The following is a 23522-nucleotide window of genomic DNA, read 5'->3' on the forward strand; positions in this document are numbered from 1 at the left end:
TCCACTACCACTCTGCCTCACCAACAGCTAATGTAGCCCTGCTGAAGAGAGAAAAAGTTCTTGTTTAATAAAAAAAAACTCTATGAAGGGCATTTACTCATTTTGCCTTCTTAAATATGAGATAATCTTACTTATCAAAAGAGCTTTCTGTAATTCCAGTGTAGTAGTGGTATATTTATTATGCAAAGAGTTGATTAGGTACAAACTACTAATGTTAAATGGCATAAGGAAGAATGTATCAACATGCAAGATTTTCACTGACTGCGTTGAGAATGAGAGAGTCAAGAAAGCATGTATGCCTGCTCCCATGCCCATCCCTTTCACCAAAGCACTTGAGCACAGGCTTAACTGTAAATTGAGGCTTAATGGGACTCCAACAGCTCATTAAATGCTTTGCAGAATGTGGATGGATTTAAGACTGGTTCTCTGGTTTCATGTCTTATTGGGATCCATGCCCGCCCACTGCTAAAGGATCCCCCCCGAGCCTAAGGAGGGGGTCCACAGGACCTGGAAAACCAAATAATTACGGGGGACAATGAATGAACAACAGGGACAGGAGTGCGGTCAGAGGGTCAAATGAAGGGAACCTGATTGGGATACTGAGCAGAGAACCCCGGACAGCGCCCACTGCTCCTCAAAGGCGTCAAGGGAGTCAGTGGATGCCGCCCAGAGGAACTCTATCCGAAGGCGTGAATGGACGGAGGATCAGAAATAGGCCCCACGGTCACAGGAGACTCCATCGGCCAACCTCCTCACCCTGGTTTTATAGATGGCCACTTTAGCCAGGGCCAGGAGGAGGTTGACGAGGAGGTCCCGCGACTTAGTGGGGCCATGGACAGGGAGTGCATAGATAAGGAGGTGAGGGGAAAAGTGCAACCAAAATCTTAACAAAATATTCGTGAGGAGCCGGAATAGGGGCTGCAGCCTGGCGCACTCCAGGTAGACGTGCGCCAGGGTTTCCCTCACACTGGAAAAGGGGCAGGTGTCCGGGATTGGGGTGAACCGCACCAAGTACACGCCCGTGCTCACGGCCCCGTGAAGGAGCCGCCAACTGATATCCCCGGCAGGTCTCGGGACTAAGGTGGAATACAGGGTGGCCCACCGGGGTTCCGCACCCTCTAGAGGTGGCAGGAGGTCCCGCCACTTTGTGTCAGGGCGGGACGCGAGGGTGAGGACATGAAGGGTGTGGAGTACGAGCGTGTAGAGATGTTTCCTTGGCGCGGTCTGGAACCGGACCGGCTGCAGCTCACGTAGCCGGCTCACGGTGAAGGGGCGGAGGGGGTCGGTTGGGTCCACGGGGCACAGGCCTGATGAAAAGGTCCGGAGGGCCTGGGGTGGAGCGTGGGCGGGGCACGCCCTCTCTTAGGACCCGGTCGAGGTAAACCCGAGCAGCAGGCAGCAAAGCGTCCCTCACCTCCTGAAGTACGCGCAGGGGAGTACGAGGTCTGGAGAGCCCCATGCGCTAAGCGAGCGTCAGGGGATCCAGCCAGTCTCCCCGGTCATAGTCCAAGAGGTCTCCAACTCTGGTAACTTCTGCCAGGACCAACCTCTGGCGCATCGAGGGGGACTCCGCCACCTGCACACGGAGCTGGGGGTTGTGTAGCAGGGGCTCGAGAGGAGATCTTCCCCCACGGAGGCCGCCACGGACCTGGTCGCTGTGAACAGTTTCCAGATCCGGAGGAGGTCCTGGTAGAAGACCGGCAGCCCGGAGAGGTCTCGCAGAAGACCTCTCGGATGGAGATAAAGGAGCTGCCGGTCATATCAGAGCCCTCGGAAGTGGCGCAGGAAGGTGTGCGCCAATATGCTCCATGAAGGACTACCTGCACCATAAAGGAGCCTCTGCAGGGCCTGGAGGCAGAAGACATGGACCTGAGTGCGGAGACACTTCAGGCCCTGCCCTCCCTCCTGTAGGGGTAGATGGAGAACCCCTGCAGAGACCCAGTGCAGTCCTGACCAGAAGAACTCCAGAATCAACTTCCGGAGGCTGGCCAGGAAATCCGGGGCCGGAACCAGGGTGTTGAGCCGGTACCAGAGCATGGACAGGACTAGTTGATTGAGCACCAGTGCCCACCCTCGAAAGGTCAGACAACAGAGTAGTCCTGTCCATCTCCGGAGCCGCTCTACCACCCTGCCCTCTAAACCATGCCAGTTCTCCGGCAGAGACGGATGCGTGGCAGAAAGGTAAATGCCGAGATAGAGCGCGGGTCCGCTGCTCTACCGGATGGCCTGAAGCGTGGGTGGGCGGAAGCCAGTCCCTACCACCAAGCCAGAGCTCTTGACCCAGGCAGAGGAGGCTGCCGAGTGAATGGCCTGATTTCACATGTTGTAGGCATTGATTCTCCTTGGTTTGGCTGAGCCATGTTCCTGAGGCGCCACAAATAAACGCATTCATGCTCCTGGGTTTTAAATCCCTTCTCTTGCTGAGTCACGCGCGCACACACAGCCCGGCAACCCGCGGCGGCGCGCTGCAAAGGGACTCTCCCGCCCTGGGAATCGGGGCACGTGGTGTTGATTAATGCACCTGCAGGGCGGCTGGGAGCGATCTGTATCCAGACAAGCCGAGGCGGGGGCCCGGGTCGCAGGTGCGGGGGAGGAGGCGCCGGCGGGAGCGTCCCTGCGCACGTGTGCTGCCAGAATGCAGCGCCAGTGTGAGTATCGGCGGCCTCTCCCCACCCCGGGGCTGGCGGGCCCAGCGATCGCTGCTGTGCCGCGGGGGGCTGCAGCCTGATGGCCGCGGCTAAACAGCCCCAGTCCCTGCCGGGGAGAGCGGGTTGGCGAGTACGGCTGCAGAAAGTGCAAGGAGGCGGCTGGCTCTCCTGACTCCGTCCCTTGCACCCCGCATTGCAGGTTGGAGGGGAGCTGACGCACGGTCCTGCAGAGCTGTATAAAGCACAAAGGGGACCGGGTTAGAAATTGTAGGTCGGTGTCGGGAGCGATCTCTCCTTGTAGTGCCTCCCCACGGGAAGCCGGAACCCTCCTTTGCTGACTCCTAGGCGGGGCTTTTAACGGTCTAATTAGCGTGGGGCCAGATGGTTGGATTGGAAAATCGGCTTGACGCTGGTTGATTTAATTCTGTATTCTCGCATAGGGGCTCGTCATCGGCTAGCAGATGTATTGCCGCAGGAAGCTGCCATGTTTATCAGCTGAGCGATTGAGGAAACAGGGTTAGAGATTGGGAGGAGGGAGCAGCAGAGCTGTGCAGTATATAAACCCTTGGTGACTTGAATTGTGATGGCAGGCTGGACTTGTGTAAACGTATTGTGTAAGGGGAGGTACGTTAGCAGCAATCTCTGCCTCGCCCTAGAGTCTACAACATTGCTAAGCTTCATCTTTCCCATGTGGGACCAAGGCCATTTTGATAACACAATATGCACACAAGCATCCGAGGCTAGATTTCACAATCTAAACATACAAGACAGATAATAGGTAGGAGCAAGGAGATATTGCTAGTCCCATTTGACAGATAGGGAGGTCAAACTCAGAGATCAAATGATCTTGCCGTGGGTCACTGGGGGGGGGGGAGGATAGCTCAGTGGCTTGAGCATTGGCCTGCTAAACCCACAGTTGTGAGTTCAATCCTTGAGGGGGCTGTTTAGGGATCTGGGGCAAAAATTGGGGATTTGTCCTGCTTTGAGCAGGGGGGTTGGACTAGATGACCTCCTGAGGTCCCCTTCCAACCCATATATTCTAAGGAATCTGTAGTAGAAGTGGGATTGGACTCAGATCTCCTTGGCTTCTACACAAGATCTCTCAGCTGGGAAGAAAGAAACACCAGCATCATATGGTATACCTGTGTCTTGGAGTAATTTGGGCTTCTGGTGTAGTAAATTTTGTAACTTTCATGTATTTGAAAACCAGACCAGATTGCTTAATTTAATTTTTCACCAGTGAAATTGTGCATGTATTGAAATGGATTGTTGGTTGCCAAGTGCTGAGTCTGGAAGAAAGCATCTTGACTTTCCCTTGAAACATTAGCATCTGCAAATCTGCAACAGCTTCAAAGCTCAAGCTCTTTGCTTCACAGTTTTTGCTGGAGGGGCGTGGGGGTGATTCAGAGGGGTGATTGAATGATCAAAGTAAGGAGCTATCACTCTCCAATAAAACTGGATTTGGAATTGCCTTCTAAAAAGGTTTAAACCTGTTGGCTTGAGAAATAAAGAGGTGGAGGTAAAACTTGTCGTTTTCTTTTTGTTACTGACTGACAGAAATCTTTCAGCACTGCACTGACCTTGGAGTCCTGTATCAAGGAGCAAAGGACTTGAACCTTGATGACTAATAAAAACTTGTGTAGTTCCTCAAATGCCTACGGAACTTTGTGCAACATACAAAAGACACAGTCCCCACTCTGAAGGACTTGCTTCTGTTCCTCAAAGTGTTACTGAGGGCAGAATTTGTCCCTTTATCACCGCTTTTGTATGATTGTAAAACTGATCTCCATTCTTGATGTGTTAGTGGTGCTTTATATAAAATGAATTTGTAGGGGCAAGGTTGCGGAAGATTGGTGAGGAGCTAAGTGGTGGACTGAGTATGTGACTGAATGTAAGCAGAGGATGCAGGCAGTTTCAATGAACTTTGTCCGACAGACCCTGTCAAAAGATATTGTAGCATAGCTCAGCATATTTTTGCCTGTAAACAAGTTATTTTATGTAATAAGCATAAATCATACATATAAGAATGTAACCAGGTGTTGGCCCCATGTAACCCGGAGATAATCGCAGAGAATATAGCACCTCAGAGGACTCTTTCCCCCCCCCCCCCCCCCCCCCTTCTTCCCCCCGGAAGAGTCCTGCCTGGTCAGCTGTCCCGAATGGCCAGAGTCCCCTGCAGCCCCTCCGTGCATCCTAGGGGTTCCCCGTGCTGATTGGAGCGTAAGTTCTTCCTTCAATAAAGCATAGTTCACTATTCTTAGGCCTGAGTGTCCTCCTTTCGCTGGTATCTCCCCCCTGCCCTGGCCCTTGCGGGCACAGAATTCAAGTCAGTTGTGTGATTGGCTGAACTACTTCTGATGCTATAATCCTTTCACCAAACAGTCTACTCATCTCACAGTGGCCTTGAAATCGAACAGCTACTTCTACAGGCTGCTCTTATTGTGATGACTTATTCTCCCTTTTATGAGACAATATATATGCTGAATAACAAAATTAATAGAAAGAAAGCAGGGGGATTATTGGCGTTGTTAAAGAGTAGTTCATACTGTGTTAGGATCTGAGATGCTACATACGTTTGATGTAAACTCTAACAGGGCCTCATCAGGACCCTTTAGTGTCAGTGCAAGGTCCCTGAGACCTTCTTATGACATCACTATGTCAGTTTGTGCACATTACTATTACCCCATCCTTCCTATTGCTATTTGTCCATGTCGTCATCTGTTGCTTGTCACAAGCTCGATTGTGAGGGACTGTCTCTTTACAGCATGTCTGTACAGAGCCTAGAACAATGAGGCCTTACTTGGTGCATCACAAACAATGATAATAGAAATGGTGCAACAATAATTAACAGAGCTTTCTTCCCTCTTACAAAAGAAACAGTTGCTAGTGCCCTAGGTTTGGAGACTGTGACAGACACTAAAGCTAAAATCCTAAGCGCAGAGCCAAGCTCACAAAGGTCAAAAGGCACAGGGCAAAAGAAAGATATTCTCAATTTAAACGTGCATTCGTGGCAGCTACTGTGGGATTTAAGTAGGAGAAGAGAGCCCTGAGGGTGCCTTTTGGGAACAGTGTTTCTGCACAGTTTACAGTTCTGTTGGCTATGCTCCTGCGTATCCACCACTTCCACAGAGAACTCCTACAGCCCTTGTTGGAGTTTGGGGAGCTCAACTCTTCTGAAAATCAAGCCCATAGAATCCCACAAGATGGACACTCTCCCAGTTCTCCCCTTTTCACATCCACCTGTCCACCTAGGAGCAATGAGGATTTTTCCACTTCGTGGCTGAGCAGGGCTCTGCATTCACCCTAGCACAGTATCTAACTCATTATCATTCACTTTTTGAATACCACATGTGGGGCTTGGAAACTTCGGATAAGTGAGAGGGGTAGAGGGCCATGCTAGATCTGCTGTTGCTGATGTTTTTCCTGGAGGGGACTGGGAAGCCAAGGAGCAGGGATTTTGTTAACATAAGTCTTTATAAAGAGAGAGAATGTTTTTAGTTAGATCATGTGATCTGGCCTCAAACTCCCTTTCTTTGAAAGAACGGTGGAACATAGCATTGCTTGTTTGACACAATGGAGTTCTTTTGGACTAGATGCTATGCTGACGAATGCTGTATAAAAACCTAGCTGACCAGAATGCTTGATACAGGAAATGACCTGCTAAAGGAGAAAGTTCTTAAACAGTAATGAATAAAAATCTGCTCCATGGTGGGAGAACCACTTATGTTCACACTTCAACGGTTTGTTAAAAGATTATCTTCAGTTGTCTCATTTGTTTTTATGTTGTATCTCTGAATGCTTACTGTAGAAAGAGTGACAGTCCATAATAGATCTGGTAATGTGCAGCAAGAGTTTATTTGATAAGACTTCTAGAAAGCTGAATAGCCTACATGCTGGTTGTAGGTAGGCAGAAATTAACGTGTGTTTGTAGCCCATGCTAAGTGTGGCTTTGTCCCTCTCTAGTGGCTATGCCACATGTAAAGGCTTGTGAAGATGCTGCTACCTCCTTGTGTGTGTATGGGATGATTTACTACAGCTCTCTTGTATGTTTTTTCTTGTTGGTAGGCAAGTGTTGCTAGCACTGGGTAACTGCGCTGGTGCTACCAGTGGTGAGATTTTCAGAATAACCTAACTGTAAACCAGACCAGTGTATACGTGGAACTGTTGCCATTTTTGGTTTGCTCCGATTGACGCGTTGAGTGATACTGTTCTGCATGTGCGTTTGTGAAGGTTAGTGACTCATGCTCTAGTGCGGTCATCTCACCTGCAGATGCCATGGATACACTACAAAAGTAATTGTTTAAAGATGGCTGTGATATTTGATAACAATTAATTAAATTCCTCTTCTGTTGATATGGGAAAGTTGTTTTTTGTTTTTTGTTTTTTAAAGTTAGAGAACCATGTGTTAGCGTGGTTTCTTCACACATAGAAGAAGCACATACACAAAAAGGCTTATTCACAGCTAAATTATACATTATAGAGCATTAGCTGGCATTTTAACCAGCAAGTTAGCTGAACCTGCTCTGGTCTGAGCACAAGCATGTTCAAAGATGGCTAATTGCATTCTGTAAACAAAACTTAAAATATATGGCTGCAGCATCAGGAGCCACGCGAGAGCCCAACAAAGGGTGGGGGGGGGGAGTTATTGATTGAATGTACTTTTGAAAGAAAACTGCCTCTGTCATACAGATCATATGTCTTGTCATCATTCAATCCATACAATGGCGCCGACAATACCTGTGAACTAACTCTGTGCTGAATGGAAGCTTCGGGCAAAACTGGTAACCTGACGTGTACACAGCAGGGTTAATTGTGTGATTTTAGGCAGCCAGTTCTGAAAACCGTGGTCTTGTATGTTGTTGAACTTCCTTCCAATAGTGCTGCTTTGTTTCCAGAGTCACAGGATTGCTTTATCAGTCTGTGGAGGAGGGGAGATTAAAAGTAGAGTTAAAACCTGAGGAGTTGGGGGAAGAATATTTACCACTAAAAATCCTCAATAACAATTCTGCATGAAGCCCCCTTCATTATAGTACAGAACCCTCTCCTCAATGCTATGGTGTTCCCTTGTGCTGCCTATGACCCCTCCAGAGTAACATTATAACTTAGATGACTTCAAACTTCTTAGCATCTTAAACGGAATACCTTTTAAGCAGTCTCATCTCTTGAGTGACAGCTGTTATCTTGTAATCCACCCACATTTGAATGTGATGAGTATTGCTCAAAAATGTTCTGACTTACGCACTGTCAGTAACATAAGGGTTTCCTTGCTGGAATCCTGCCTGGTCCTGCCTACCTAATCTGCCTTCTTTAGGAGGAAGAGCCTAAGGAACCTCCTCAGGACCAGCAGTAGCACACAGTAGCTGTCTGCCTTCTCCCGTGGACCATTCCCGTTTCTCTCCTGATTCAAATGGAGTTCAAGTGTTAAAGTTGGTGAGGTATATGTGCACACTGGCCACATGGGTTCTGGTGAGTGCATTATTCTAAAATGTTAACAGTCTGCTATAATGGGATGCTTTGGGTTTTTTACATGTAAAACTCTTCATGGCTTTGAATCAAAAAGCATTAATATTGTGGAGCTTCGGATCACTTTGAGAGGCATTACGAGAGCTGAAACTGATCTGTGGAAGTAGAAAAAGCAATGCTACAGCGTATGGGCAGTGAGACTAAAGAGAAAACTCTCTCCAACTTGCTAGGCAGTAGAAAAGATGTTTCAGGGCTCAAGGTCTTCTGTCTGCTAGTGTTTTATTGATCATGGTAGTTGCTGCTGGAAATATGCATTATTTAGTATACTTCGCTGTTTGTTGATTGCCATTGAGCTGAGCAGAAGCAGGAGTTTCATGTTATTGTGGAGCGAGCTGTTTCTTCCATGTCCCTGTTTACTTGATCAGTAGGTTTGCTCTTAGTTTCTCTAGAACAGCCTTTCTGTTATCCAAGAAAGAAACATCAAAATGAACCCAGTATAGCTGAAAAAGTTTTGTCTCTTGATCCAGGCTAATGCTGTCCTTTCTTTTGGGAAAAAAACCAACTCCTTATAGAACTGTAAACTGCAGGCCAGATTTGAAGTGTATATAAATCAGCATGGCTCCATTTATACCTGCTGCGGATCTGACTGTGGCTTTTTAAAGAGGGGGTGACATGATAGGGGATAGTGGTTTGTGGTGAAATCTTTCAAGAACAAATGTAATTTAAAAAATAATCTGCCCCAGCCACTGGCAGTAATCATCTGAGGAATCAAGAATTGTGCAATACTGCTCCTGTCTGGCAAGATAGGAGCTTGGTGGGTGTTAACCTCCACTTTTACCATCCACCACCCACAAACAGGTAATAATTGCACAGGACCAGACAAGACTCAGACCTAAAGAGCAGACCTCTTAATTTATTATAGGAAGGACAGGCTGAGTGGAGCAGAGTTGTGGATCAGTGGGGATACCAATGGAATCTTATCTCTCAAGGGACCTCTCAATACTTTTTGCAATATTAGGTTACATTATACAAACAAGCTCTGGCAGTTTATATACTGAGTTCGTCTCTGACTCAGTTAATTTCTTTTCAGAGTTTTACAGAGCATTTCTAAAATGGCATTAGTAAACTTCATTCACTGGCCGATCAGTTTCAACAGGTGATCACTAATTTAAAAATCACTGTCATGATTGTCCTTATGTTGAAAAGCCACTGCATCTAAAAACGCACATAGGGGAAATCAGGGTTAACATCAAGTGAAGACTTCTACATTGAAAAGAAGAGATGCAACTGGCTAGACCTTGCTCTTTTATCTGCACTACATTTGTGTAAACCGGCCTTGTCCTCCATTCAGTGTCCTGAAATACAAGATATGTAAGAGGCTGAGACTGAATGCAGCACAAGAAGAATAAAGCAATGATTAAATTCTTCTAAATTCCTTTAACAGTTTTGCAGCAAATACTAGCAATTCTGGAATTAGGATTTTTATGACTTCTAACTGAGAGTCTAGCTTTAAAGGGGTAGCGGAGAGATGGTGTCAGGGAATCTCCATCCTCAAAGCACTTTGATGCATAACAGACAAAATCCAATCAATCTTTCTTCTGTACCATTTTAATTCATTGGTTGGATTCCACTATTCCCTTCAATAGCAACGGGCTTATATTTGCTTCTGTACAAAGTTCATAACTGCTGCTTTCTCGCTGAAACAGTGCTGCCAGGAGCGGTAGCTGGGCAGACTCTTTGAACGTTGGCAGGAGTGAAAATGAGGCATTCGGGGCCCTTCAGGGAGGATATGTCTAACCTTTAATAAAACAATTTGAGCTACAAGAGAGAGTGGAACCAACGTTTTGATGAGGTGCAGTTATGTTCATAATATCCAATGGCTGCCTCTGGGACAGTCGGCACAGTTTGTTTCCATTTCAGCTTTATCTATTTCAACCAGCCAGGCTAAGGTTAAGTTGTTTGTTCCTGACATGTCTGCATGAACTGATAAATGGAATCTAGTTATCAAGGCTAAATTGCAGAGGCCTTAACGGGCAGTAGGTGCTGTCTGGAGTGTATTTGTAAGGTTGGGTCATATACTGTGATCTGAATTATGTCAAAGGCGTAGATGTTTCTGCATCAGTGCTCTGAACTGACAGATCTGCTCTGTCTCACTCTGCAGCTTCAGTTTAGGGTTGAATCAGAGACAGCCAATTGTGCTGAACTGTATCTTGCCGTTCTGTAGTTCTTTCTCTCATAGATGCACTGTAGCATATTTGCAAAATCCACTGAACTTTTTTTTTAAATATCAAGACCAAAAAAGGCAGGACCCATGGTAGCCCTACCGACATTCCTTTGGTTTAAACTATCTGCAGTGTTTTACAGTAATGGCTTAACATGCATTGCTGAGTAATCCTAATGTCCTCTTTTGTTACTGTAGTTAGGGAATCCCTTTTTTAACAATCATTCTACCCAGCAGAATGCCATAATAGCTGAATGCCTCGCAGTCTGTATTTATTCTCCATACCCCCGTGAGGCAGGAAAGTAGTAATACCCCATTTTACTGATGAGGAGGTCTGGGTTAGAGCTTGAATTGAATGTAGGTCTCCTTAACCATCAGACAATCCTTTTACTTATACCAAAAGATGTTATCCAGGGGTCCCCAACCTATGGCCCACGGGCTGTACACGGCCTGCCAGAGTATTTCATAAGGCCCGCAGCTTGCTTCAACACAATACACTAATGGCCAATTCATTAGTGTTTTGTTGTCATGTTTACGTCATTTTAGTTTACACAGGTATGTAAATAGACAAAACTGTACATAGAAACAACCTATCTAAATACATACAAAACAAGCTGAACTTAAGATATAAGTCAATACAGGTGATTTTAAATCTTATTAAAATATGTAGAATCAGTTTGGCCAGACCAGGTTGTGCTTAGGTGTAATAAGGTTGGGCACCACTGGCTGACTCCTTCTTCTTCTTCTGAACTCTCCTACCTATCCCTTCCTCCCCTTCCCTTGGAATCTCTACAGCAGCTGGAATAATTTTCTTCCTCCTCTTATTTCCAGAAATGTCTTCCCTGCCAGACTTGGAGCTCTTCACCATGGGGATGTGGTCTATCGGCCTTGGGGCTATTGGCGTAGCTGTGACAGGGATTCTTCTTGCTAACACCGACTTGTTTCTCTCCAAACCGGAGGTAGCCTCGTTGGAGTTTTTAGAGACAACCGAGCTAAAATCTCTGGGAGAAGGTAAGGATTGGATTCTTCTGGAAAACTGAGCTCACATTCTACAGTGATGGAGTTTATAAAAGTACCTAGGTAGAGCTAATTTTACCGTTTAAAGCCAGGGTTGAAAACAAAGGTTCCTAGGACAAGGGAGTGTGTTTGGAAGAGAGAGTTGTCCCTGACTATTACCCTATGTATTAGCAGTTCAGGGAGGGCACCAAACCACTCTTGTCTTTCCCTGCTTCAGTAAATGGTGTGGGAAATAGCTGACTCTTCTTGAGAAGGGAAGGATGGTGTTGAAGTGAAAAAATAAGATGCATCTAATTTTGAGTGAATGGCTGCCAGATGAATGATGATAATACCCAGCTCTTATTTAGCACTCTTCATCCATATGTCTCAAAAAACTTTACAAAGGAGGTCAGTATTATTATCTCCATTTTACAGATAGGGAAATTGAGGCACAGAGAGGTGACGTGACTTGCCCAGGTCAACTACCAATCCAGTGGCAGAGCTGGGAATAGAACCAGATCGCTTGAATCCGATCCTGTGATCTCTCCACTAGGCCATGTGGCCTCCTCTAGAGTTCCATGGTTCTGTGTCATCTTTTGCAGATTTCTCTACTTTCTGATCATTTTTTATGTCAGCTAGATAATTTTTTTGCCTAACAGATACAAAACTTTTTTTCCCTGTTGATTTGTTGCTTATTTGACAAAGAGCATGTTTTTCCAGCCTGCCCAAACCATCACATGCCTGATGATAGGCGCTAAAGGGTGAAAACAGACTCAGAGTAAACATAAACAAAAAATTAAAAACGCTTCCCCAAGGTGCTGTGCAGTTTAATTCTATTACAAAAGCTCAAAACAAGGCAGAGAATTATTCAGGTGTGCAAGGTCACATGCAGGAGTCAATATAGGTTAAAACAGAGAATGCCTCTTTAGAGTTTTCACTGGCTAATTGCCTGTTACTGCAGGGTGGGGGGAAAAATTCAAGTGAACACATTGACATCTAATTCACAGATGTACGCAGGGGGACTGAAAGAGGATGTTTTGTGCTTGAGTGGGAAGTAACTTATACACCATAATGCTATGTCCAGACATAAGGCCTGATTCTGCATTGCTTACGTTTGACTTTTGAGTTCTGTAGAGTTCTACTAGCACAAAACTTGTATAACACAGTGGAATATTTAAAATCTCAAAATGAGAGGGGTTTCATTCTATGGCACAAATGGATGGGCCACTGTTTGGGACAGTAGCTCTTGTTTCCAAACATAAGCACTATTATTCAAAACATGCACCACTAATGCACCACAATCGGAGGCAACCAAGCAGGGAACAGAAAGTTAGGATGTTTGGCAGAGCTGGGAGCTGACTCCCATGTGCGAAACTAGAGATGACAATTCATGCCTGTCTTTGAAAAGTGCTATAAATTCAGGGATCTTGATCAAACTGATACTTTAAAATGGACTTTTTTTAATACATTTAATTGGAATTTAAATACACTTTGAAAATCTCCCCCTCTGTCTTGATTAGAATATAAACCCACATGGAATACTGAACTGGGAATCTTTCACCATGCTTAGTGTTCTTCATCAGAAGTTGTAGTTATGTAAATAGATGCCATAATTTATGCTATTTCTCCCTTCTAAGCAGAAGAGAGAACATTCAAGGCAGGTGAGCTATGGAAGAAGAATGGTGCAGTGATCATGGCTGTGCGGAGACCTGGATGCTTTTTGTGCAGAGAGGTATTGTGACGGGCTTAGGGGTTAATTCAGAGAGTTTTGCTCTAGTTATGTGTCTTTGTGTTAGATGTGGCCAGGGAGGCAGTCAGCTAAAACACAAGTTTTGCATATCTGAAAATCTTGTTTCCAATCCCAGATTTGCTCCCACGTGAAAATGAACTTTGTTTATCTCTGTTCCCATTTGTCAATATTATGGGCTAAATTCTCAGCTGGTGTAAATCAGCATACATCCATTGACTGTGATGGGGTTATGCTGATTAACATGGGATGAGAATCTGGCCCCGCAGATCCAAAATAAATGGCTAGATAGGTGGTCTGTGGTCAAGAGAAGCCCAGAAATGGACTAGCGGGAATCTTGGAGGTACAGTTTACTGACACAGCAGCGTTGCGTGCGATTGGGAAACGTCTATCACCAACTTACTCCAGTCAGTGTTTCATTTTCTGGAGATTAAAGTCATTCTTTCAAAAGGAGGAAGGAAAAGCCTGCTGTTCACACATTTGCTGTTCACGATCAGTTCGGTACTCTGCTGAATGTAAAACCTGCCTTATATTTTGGTCACTTATTAGGATATTTCCACCATAGCAATTATGTTATTACTCACCAGTTAATAAAACCAAGCAATTAGTCTAGCAACCACTTAATTGTAGGGTCTAATTAGTCCCTATACCGCATAATATTAGAAAGCATTGTATGCTTCAATGAATTTAGTTCTCATGGAAAGAGACAGATTGAAATACTGTGATCATGGAACAGGCCCTTACTGCAGGGGGGATTCTGCAGGACGGTGTGCCTGCCAAAAATGCCCCCACCCCAGATTTCCTGTTTCCCTGCAGAAAATGGCAGGGAAGCAAAGGGAAACCGTGGGGTGGGTCGGGGGGGCAACCATGGGTGCAGTTTTTTGGGGGGAGGGCATTGCCTGCTCCAAACAGAGGCAAGGCATGGGGGGGCACATGGAGTTACATGGGATGAGCCAGTGACCTAGAAGGGAAAAGCTCTGTATACCATCATGTAGCTCCTAAACTGTCCAGTCCCCTGACAGTAAGCACTCTTCACTGTCATAAAATGGACTTCTTTTAACCAAGTTTTAATATGCATCTTAAAAATATCTATGTAAATGTGAGGGAGCAGGTTGCCAACTTAGGAGGAAAAGTTGGTGATCTGAGACTAACTCATTGTCAGTCTCTTGCTGCTCTTTCTACTTTGTGGTTCTGACCAGAGGCACTGGGCAGGGGCTTGCCCTTGGGATGGACTTGGAAGAGAAAACTAATGTTTAACCATTGGTTTTGCTGATGATTATACTATGATTTAAGTGGGCAAAAAGGCCAGAGGTATGCTGAATGCCATAGGCTATGCTGCAAATGTTCACTATGTCCCGAGTAAGGGGTGAGGTGTAGCTGCTGCAACACCCCATGAGCAGACCAGGGAGGGAACTGTCCCAGACTGACTTTTCTTGCTGGCCACCCCTTGCTTGGGTGGGTGGATGGGGGAGGAAATAATCTGTTTCTCGTGTAAACCTGGTTTGCTAGCTGGCCGGGAAAGGCAGAGCCAGGTTCTCCTCCCCGCATGGGAATTGCCATTGTTCAGTCTGCTCTCCCTCTCATTTAGACCGACCGGGTGCATACCCGGCGCCAGGGAAGTGGTTTGTTCTCTTGTGTGGGCACATGTTGCTAAGCTCAGGGCACAGCTGTATTATCCTCTTTGATGGGAGTTAAAAAAGCCAAGCAGACACTGACTTCTTTCTCTGCCTCTGTTCTCCCAACTATGTGCTAGGGCTTCTGACCCCAGGGGTACATGGGTTCCTGATCGTGAGGGAGCTTTTTGTTTTTATAAGCAAAACTACAGTAATGGACTGCAGCATCATGTTTCAGAATTTTAGACAACTATCATGGAATAGAGAGGTGCCTTTGTTTAAAGTGAGTACTTCATGGTGGATGGTGTACGCTGGGTTGTCTTGGAGTTTTGCTTAATTATTATAGAAAGAGAGTCCAAGCATTTGGTTTAGGGAAAACAGCAAAGAATTAACAGAACTTTGCAAACAGATGGGGTGGAGGGGCTACTGGTGGAGTGAGTCCAATGAGCCTTTGCTACATTCCCTGAAGGATATATTCAAAAATGGGAGTATTAAGTATGCCTCCCATTCCCTACTCACTGACTGTCATAAGGCTGATTCATGCTTATTCATTTCCTCTCTTTATCTCCTCTGAGCTTTCTGTGTGGGGATTGGCAGTAGCAGATTGGAGCTCTGTCCTTACCCTTACACAGACTCACTCTGGCCTGTTGACATCTGCCTCGTAATGTCTGTGAATTCTGCCATCTGCCTTCCCCTGAGTGTTCTACTTGGAACACTTGATATCTTCCCTAAATTATGGCAACATTTTGAGTCAAGGCAATTCAGTCGCTTCTCATAAACTGGTTGTATGCAGATTGTGCCCTTTAAGCAGTAGTGTCGGAGTTATTTTGCATAGCAAAGGCCATATTCTCCCTTAAAAGGCACAAAACCCCCTCAGCCACTGTCTCATCTTTTCCATATTGGAACTGGCACTGGAAGCTAGAAGATGCTGGAGAAAAAATTTCCGCCTCCACAAACTGCTTTTGCCGTGTGGAAAACCCATAGATGGGTTGGTGTTGCTGCTGCTATCACTACTCCTGGGGGAATTCTGTGCCAAAAAATGAAAAATTCTGCAACAAAAAAATGAAAAATTCTGTGCACAGTATTTTAAAATTCTGCATATTTTATTTGTCAGATTAACACAATATAATCACACCAGTTTCAATTATTTTTGGTCACTTATTTCAAAATACCTCTCAGCAAATATGTTTGTAACAATACAGACAACAAAAAAGATTCAGGAAATGTTTTTTGACACAGAGGTTCCAGGGTGGATTTGATTTAAATCACTAGTCAGGAAGCCTCGATTTAATCATGGTTTTCTACATAAAAGTGCATTGTTGTTGGTTGTTATAACCTTAATACATATTCTTCACAACTCAGAGATAGATGTAGGTTTCATTTTTTGAAAGGTACACACTATACATTTTTTAAACAGTGATTTATTTTGAAAACTTTTCAGATTAGTTTTATAGCTATATCAGAAAATGAATGTGTGTTTGGTTATTTCATTTACAAAGGTAATTGAAGCAGATATTTATGAAGTCAGTGGGAGGTGAACTATCTCCAATTCAACAGCTTAATCATTAGTATTTGGAGGATTTTCTTGCCATGCTCTATTAGGAGGAGAACATCACCAGGCAGACATTTAAATTTTTTTATTTAACTAAAACAACAACATTAAGTATTCTGGATTTTTTTCTTCAACAGCAAACATATAATATTTTAACAAAATAAGCATATGTCCCTCGCTTCTCACATTTATCTCCAGACGTCTTCTCGTTGTCCAGATCTATTCCGCCCCCAACAATCTTCTATTCATTGAACTTTTTGAAACTTTGCACTTTTAGAGAGAGGTAAGGGATTGACTCCATGTCAAATTTGCAGAGGGACAATAGAGTTGAGGTTTGTTATTTCTCACCTCTATATATTATTTATTTAAAAGCATTTTTGCTGTTAACGAGCATGTTACCTCTGGGGAGACACATCCATGGTTTGAGAATTGCAAAACTAAGCATGTCTGATGGTATCTTCTAGACTGAGCACTGAGTCCCATCGGGTGGATAGAAAGATTAACCTAAATAATCTATACAGAAGCCCCTGGAACCTCATTGGGTCCCTAATCCATGAACTATTGGAACTCATTTACAAAACTTTTCTTAAACATTACATGACTATATTGTCTCATACTATAGAATTAGAATTTATAATCCCCATTCCATGATGAGATATCTTTGAGCTATAATGTATCTTAATTAAAAATATCTTTCGATATGTGTTTTTCCTCAAAAAGTATTGTATCAAAAAATCCGATTTTTAAATTTAAAAAAATCCAATTTTTTGTGTGTATGTATGTATGTATGTATATATTTTAAATAATTGATTTTTATCCACCCTGATAGATTCCTTACTAGGCACATTAATACAGAACTCTGAGTAATAATTCACTTAAACCATAATACAGAACCGTATTTACCATACCCCTCAGAAGAAGCAATGCAAAGGTTTGGGGGAGTCAAGGGTAACGGAGGAGCTGAGGGAGAGGGAAGTTAATTTGCAGGAAGGAGCCTGGGTGTGAACGTGGAGGGTTGTTGGATATGGGTGGGAAAAGTATAGAACAGGTTTCTTTGTGGGGCAGGGAGGTATTATCAGGGAGCTTCCCCCATGTAGACCCTGGCTGACCCCCTAGCCTCTCCCATTCAGTCAGGCACATCTGCCCCTGCACCCCCATGTGTTCTTGCACCCCCTGTCCACATGTGTCCATCCACCCTCACTGACACCCACTCCCCCCTTCTCCATGTGGCCCTGCACCCCTCCCCCTTCTCCATGTGTGTCTGCCCCCACCCAGCCACTCCCCTGTTCCTGTCTAGCTCTGCATCCCCTGCCCCATCACCATGTGGCCCTGCACCTCCCTCTCCCCTGTGGCCCTGTGCCTCCACTCCCATTCAGCCCCTGCCCCAGTCTGTCCTCCCCCCTAGCCCTTATGAACCCCAGTCTGACCTCCCTCAGCACCCCACTCTGTCTGTCTCCTCATAGCCCCTGTCTCTTGATGTGGCCTGACAGGCGCTGCAAAGAAGGCAGGCTGTTTCTCTTCCCTAGCTGGCTGGGAGCTGCTGCTGTGTTCTATTGCCACTGCGCCCTGTGGTAGGCAAAAGGCAGAACTGCAGCAACATTTTGACACAAGCTTTTTTCTGCACAAAAGATTAAAAATATGCATGGCTCATTAATTATGCACATGCGCAGTAGCACAGAATTCCCCCAGGAGTATATCACATTGCGTGGGACATATAAAGCAGCATAACTTCTGGTATCCTGAAGGTGCATGCAGAAGAAACACAGTTTCACTGTATGTGCTAAAAAAAACCTCATTTTTTCCTCTTCTCTTGTGTAATAAGAGCTGCATATCACTCTTTGATCTGCAGCATGAAAAGGGTAATTGATGCCTATTCACCATTTTGCAGGTGGAAAAACTGAGGCACAGAGAGGCTAATTGACTTGCACACAGTGGCTATATCTTCACTAGGAAAGAATGTGTGTGTTTAACAAATGCTAAAATCCTAGAATGGACAAGGCAAGTTGTAGCCTTAATTAAGACTTTCGCTTTACCCTTTGCTAGGATTTTAGCAAATACATGCTTAAAACTATCCCCCTTTCCTAGTGAAGTCAGCCGTAGTAAGGGTACTGTGAATGAAGGAGTGATTGCAGAGAGGTAAGCATACCTATACTAGCTTTAATCTACCTAGCATGGGTAACAATAGCAGTGAATATGCAGTAGCATGGATCTCTGCACAGGCCAGCAACCTGAATACATACCTACTGTTAGCTGTACCATCTAGATTAAAGTTAGTGCGCATATACCTGCCCACACTGCAATCACACCTTCATCTCTGGTGAAGATGTCTCTATGCCAATAGAAGGTTTAGGAATAGAACTCACTCATATGCCCTGTTTATTACACTTCATTGCATCCAGTTTGCACCTCTGGCTACCATCCACCGAAGTGGCTACGTGCCAAATGTTGAGTCTTTCAGACTTCCATCCAGTGGTTAAATCTGACATCACGCTCGTTGTCTTTTAGGAGGCTTCTGAGCTTTCCTCTCTGAAACCTCAGCTTGACCAACTTGGCATCCCCCTCTATGCTGTTGTGAAAGAAAAGATTGGGACTGAAGTGGAGGATTTCCAGCATTATTTCAAAGGGGAAATATTTCTGGATGAAAAGGTATGTTTGTATTGCGCTGTTTGTTTTAAGCAAGACTTATGCAAGACTCTTAGCTTGAGTCAGCATCTGTATCCACCAAGCCTTTTCAAGCAATCTGCATAGTGTGGCCTGAATGAAACTTAGGTATCTGGAAATTGATTTAATAGCCTTTTGTAGCTTAAGAAGTTAATTAGCTTAGATTTTTCTCTACATAAGGTTGCTCAGTTTACAAGCTCAGCTGTCTTTCTGCTGTGTTCTGTTGACATGTTCTTGCATGATTTTTCCCCCACACACACCTAAGCAAACAGTGAGAACATGCCAAATATTTTTCTCTTTTCTTGCACTGGGCTGCACTATCTGCTAATTAGCCTGGTATTAAAGCCAAGGATTAACAATAAAATAGAAGGGTGTGATAAGTTCATTAGCTGCAGCACAACATTCTAAGAAAAACAAATGGTAGGAATAGAACTGCTTGTTGCTATGTTTACTGAAAACTTACGCTGTTGCCAAACACAAGAATTCAGAAATCGTGCGTCACGCCCTCAAAATCTTGAGGTGAGTTTAGAAATCATGATATATGGTTCTTTTATTTGCCTTCTGTTGTTTTTGGATCTTTCGGGGGTCATGTTTCCCAGCTTATCTCTCCAACACTTGAGGTCTAGGAACAATGTCTTGGGTGAACACTCAGGTCTCTCAATTGCATGATCCCAAAAGCTGGGACTTTAGGAAAAACAATATAATGAGACCGGTAATAAAATGGTGGGAGGTGGCAACCCTGACCCTTTTCTCCAGCACATGAAACAAGACAGGCTATTCTAGAGGGAGTTCTGCCCAGTAGTTCAAAACAAATCTGTTCATTGAAAACACGCTCCTGCTATCACCAGTCAAGATATCCAGGAAGTGACACTAGTAGGCTGATCAGCTCCATAAATCTGGAATGGCAGCAGTGAGAAAAACAACTGGATGTTGCTGATTGTGTGGAAAGTAGGTGACCTCTTACCGTTTTAAAGGAACTTCTGTCCTGATAAGATTATTAAAGGCATCATTCAGTTTGGTATACCCAAATATTACTTGTTAGAAACTGTTCTGGATGCAGAGGCTGGCTGGCTGCCTTGGTTACAGTTGGGGAAGTCACTGTCACTGTCACTCTGTCACTGTTTCTTGTTTATTGAATTTTCTTTCTGTCCTCCTACAGAAAAAGTTCTATGGTCCTCACAAGCGAAAAATGCTGTTGATGGGTTTTATCCGCCTAGGAGTCTGGCAGAACTTCCTTCGCGCTTGGAAGAATGGATACAGTGGTAACCTGGAAGGAGAAGGGTTCATCCTGGGAGGAGTTTACGTGATTGGTGCTGGAAAGCAGGTACTGCATGGCTTTCGGGAGGTTTTTTTTTTTTCTTCTTCTTCCTCCGCTCTTCCCTTCAGTTTCCTTCATGCCCCTATGAGAGCCCAAAGGCCTCCTGCTTTAGCCACTTACTCTTAGAATATGACAAGGCCACAGTTGCTAATTTCTGCCCTGCACTGTGTTCTAGTTGTGGGCTTGCGGCATCTCTTGTCTTGTGCAGTGACGTTCACAGAACATCTTCCAATGCTTGACACAAACTTCAGTCAGTTTGCTGCCCTTGAAAACAAAATCTCTCATAATCACTTCCAAATGTTCTGACACTTACCCATTAAGGAGATTTTCCATCTGCTGCTCTCCACTGATGAGCTCCCATTCTCTTAAAAATTACAATTGACAGTTCACTTTCTGCTCAGCTGGTGGATGTGCCCCTGGTAATGACATCTCATTTTTAATTTAAAATTTTGGGGTGACTTTGCACCAAATAAGTGATCTCCCATTACTGGTTATGATGTGTGTGAGGGTGGGAAACCTCAGTCCTAAATATCGTTGCTATTCGTTCATGTTCTTAAACAAACAAAGATTTCATGACAACATTGACTCAAATCAAACACTGTGTGGAACAAATGATCGATATATGTTTTTGATAACCATCCTCAGTTTGTTTACAAAACAACATAGTAATATATACCTGAAAGATGGGCTTGAACTCGAAGTCTGGATTTAACTACCATCAAATTTTGGGAAAAATCATCTCTAGATCCAACTTGGGGTCCATCTTTAAATATAACATCCTAAAGACTTACTGTATAGTATTATCTTATCAAATGGTTTTGTAAACTTTTAGAGTATGGAGATAAATATGTAGCAGACTTGATAAATTGTGATTTAAAACAGCAAAAAACTTAGGCTTAAATTTCCAAAGGTGGCAGGCCAACACCTTCTAAAAAATCAGGCCCCCTTTAAATTGTCTCAAGTTGGGCACCCAAAAAATCACTAGTTGTCTTTGGAAATTTATTCCCGGATAATTGATGTTGCCAAGAAACATTTGCTTGTTCAGTAATCGCACAGATCGTCAAAGCAAGATTTAGAATGGGGGTGTCTGTCTGTCTCGAAAGTTCCGAAGAGTGGAGGCACCAGGGTATAAATAAATTTATACAAAGTATGCAACAAATGTCATGTATACACAGTCTACTGAAAATCTATTTTTGCTATACCTATGTCTTATGGGAACTTCTAACTTGCTGTTTTGGTTAAATGTGCTCAGAGCCTAATGGTTAGGGCCCTACCAAATTCAGGGTCCATTTTGGGCAATTTCAGTCATAGGATTTTAAAAATTGTAAATTTCATGATTTCAGCTAATTAAATCTGAAATTTCACAGTGTTGTAATTTTAGGGGTCCTGACCCATGAAGGAGTTTGGGGGGGGGTCACAAGATTATGTGGGGGGGTTGCAGTACTGCTACCCTTACTTCTGCTCTGCTGCTGGCTGTGGCACTGCCTTCAGAGCTGGGCAGCTCGAGAGTGGGGGCTGCTGGCCGGGAGCCGAGCTCTGAAGGCAGAGCTCCAACAAGCAGCAACACAGAAGTAAGGATGGCATGGCATGATATTGCCACCCTTACTTCTGCACTGCTGCTGGCAGGGCATTGCCTTCAGAGCTGCATGCCTGGCTAACAGCTGCTGCTCCGCAGCCGCCCAGATCTGAAGGCAGCGCATAAGTAAGGGTGGCATGTGACCCCCCTTTAAAATAACCTTGTGGCCTGCCCCCCACCTCAACTCCCTTTTGGGTCAGGACCCCCAATTTGAGAAATGCTGGTCTCCCCTGTGAAATCTTTATAGTATAGGGTAAAAGTACACAAAAGACCAGCTTTTAAGGGGGGAGACCAGATTTCATAGTCTGTGACACATTTTTCTTGGCCATGAATTTGGTAAGGTCTTCCTAATGGTGCTTCCATGGCCTTGAGCAGGCTACTTGAAATTTGTATTTGCACTAATCTTCCTGAGATAGAAGCATGAATGTACTGTAAGAAGAGTTTATCTAGTTTATAGGAAAATGCCACAACATGTATCCTTGCATAACATGTGCCTTAACATAAGTAATATGAGGGAAAACTCATGTATTTGTTTGACTTGATTAAACCTGTATCTGAGAAATTGGATCATATCTTCTTTCACTCCTTGTTTCTCAGTCAGATAGAAAGTAAAAAGCAATGTTTTTAAGTTCCTAAATGCTGCATTCTATTTAAATGTATCCCCATATAAAAAGGAATCACTGCACATTTTTCCTTTCCCTCTCACTAGGGTGTTCTCTTGGAGCATCGAGAGAGAGAATTTGGAGACAAAGTGATCCTTCAGTCTGTCCTTGACGCTGCTGAGAAGATAAAACCACAAGCTGCAGACACCGAATAATAGTGACACATGTTTAGTCTTGGCTTGAAAATGTAGAACATGTCTGTATGTGAAAATGCAGTGTAATTGCTTTCTTAGACTAGTCAGTAATAGCTCAGCTGGAGGATTTTCTCTGAAATTAGTCAACAAATGAACAACCTCTTTGATGGTAGCTGACTTGTTTGTGCTTTGTAGCCCCTCAGGTGCCCACTGTTTCTACTAGTTTTTTGTCTCTTACCGCATTAATGAAGGGCTAGTCCCAAAATCTTAAGGCGTAACCTAGATAGGTCCATTCAGAGCCAGGAAAATAAGAGAATATCTGTGTGCCTGGGGAGTAGGACATTGCTAAGGCAGGAGTAAGTGAGGTTGAAAGATAATAAAAATTATGTAAATGAAATGTCTTGGTTTTCAAATTTCTAATTTTATTAAAATATTTAGAAGCCTCTATGTTGATGGGAGACTAAAACTTGTCCAGCCTTTCTGCTTGTGCGGAGAATCTTAGAAACATGTCTGATTTTACACGTGGGGTCCAATCCTGCTCCCTTTGAATTGAGTGGTAGTTCGGCCATTGGCTTTGTTTGAAGGAAGATGGTGCCCTATATGCTTCATATTCTGATTTGTAAGGTAAATTAAAAGTCAGCATTGGACATATTTAAAAGGCGGTGATAATGACCACAAGGTGGGACGTGCCCAATATTATGTGAAATAAGGATTCTAAATGCAGCAGAGAATAATAAGTGCATATCAGGTAGCAAGAGTGAAACATGTCAACACAGTGACAAGGCTGATGGCATGCTCCCCTGTAATATTGGGAGGTGGGCCTGCCATTATGCATTCAGATCATGTGAGATACAATAGCAGGTACAGCCAAATACCTCGATCTAGCTGTATGTTGTTAAAAGGCCTAATCTGGGGGAAGGAATTAATTTCC

General features: G+C 44.2%; 1 protein-coding gene across 5 annotated transcripts; it reads left to right on the forward strand.

Moving 5' to 3' along the window:
• Positions 1-2467: 2467 nt before the first annotated feature.
• PRXL2A (peroxiredoxin like 2A) lies at positions 2468-22988 on the forward strand. Of its 5 annotated transcripts, none has more exons than XM_037903440.2 (7): positions 2480-2648; positions 7960-8114; positions 11164-11343; positions 12966-13060; positions 18746-18886; positions 20061-20225; positions 22505-22988. In XM_037903440.2, the coding sequence occupies exons 2-7, from the start codon at positions 8105-8107 to the stop codon at positions 22610-22612; spliced, it is 699 nt and encodes a 232-aa protein (XP_037759368.1). In that variant the 5' UTR covers positions 2480-2648; positions 7960-8104; the 3' UTR covers positions 22613-22988. The 5 variants fall into 5 exon arrangements, with proteins under 5 accessions (XP_037759370.1, XP_027685284.2, XP_037759368.1 ...); XM_007067248.4 differs by having other exon boundaries at positions 2483-2648; positions 12969-13060; XM_037903442.2 differs by lacking the exon at positions 18746-18886 and having other exon boundaries at positions 2468-2648.
• The last annotated feature ends 534 nt before the right edge of the window (positions 22989-23522 follow it).

Source organism: Chelonia mydas, chromosome 7 (genome assembly GCF_015237465.2).
Source record: "Chelonia mydas isolate rCheMyd1 chromosome 7, rCheMyd1.pri.v2, whole genome shotgun sequence".
NCBI lineage: Eukaryota > Metazoa > Chordata > Testudines > Cheloniidae > Chelonia > Chelonia mydas.

What these genes read in the sequence shown, in the direction of transcription:
- PRXL2A (XM_037903440.2), top strand. An exon ending in GCTAAAATCTCTGGGAGAAG is followed by an intron (nt 11,344 to 12,965) that starts GTAAGGATTGGA and finishes CTCCCTTCTAAG; the next exon opens with CAGAAGAGAGAACATTCAAG. An exon ending in TGATTGGTGCTGGAAAGCAG is followed by an intron (nt 20,226 to 22,504) that starts GTACTGCATGGC and finishes CCCTCTCACTAG; the next exon opens with GGTGTTCTCTTGGAGCATCG.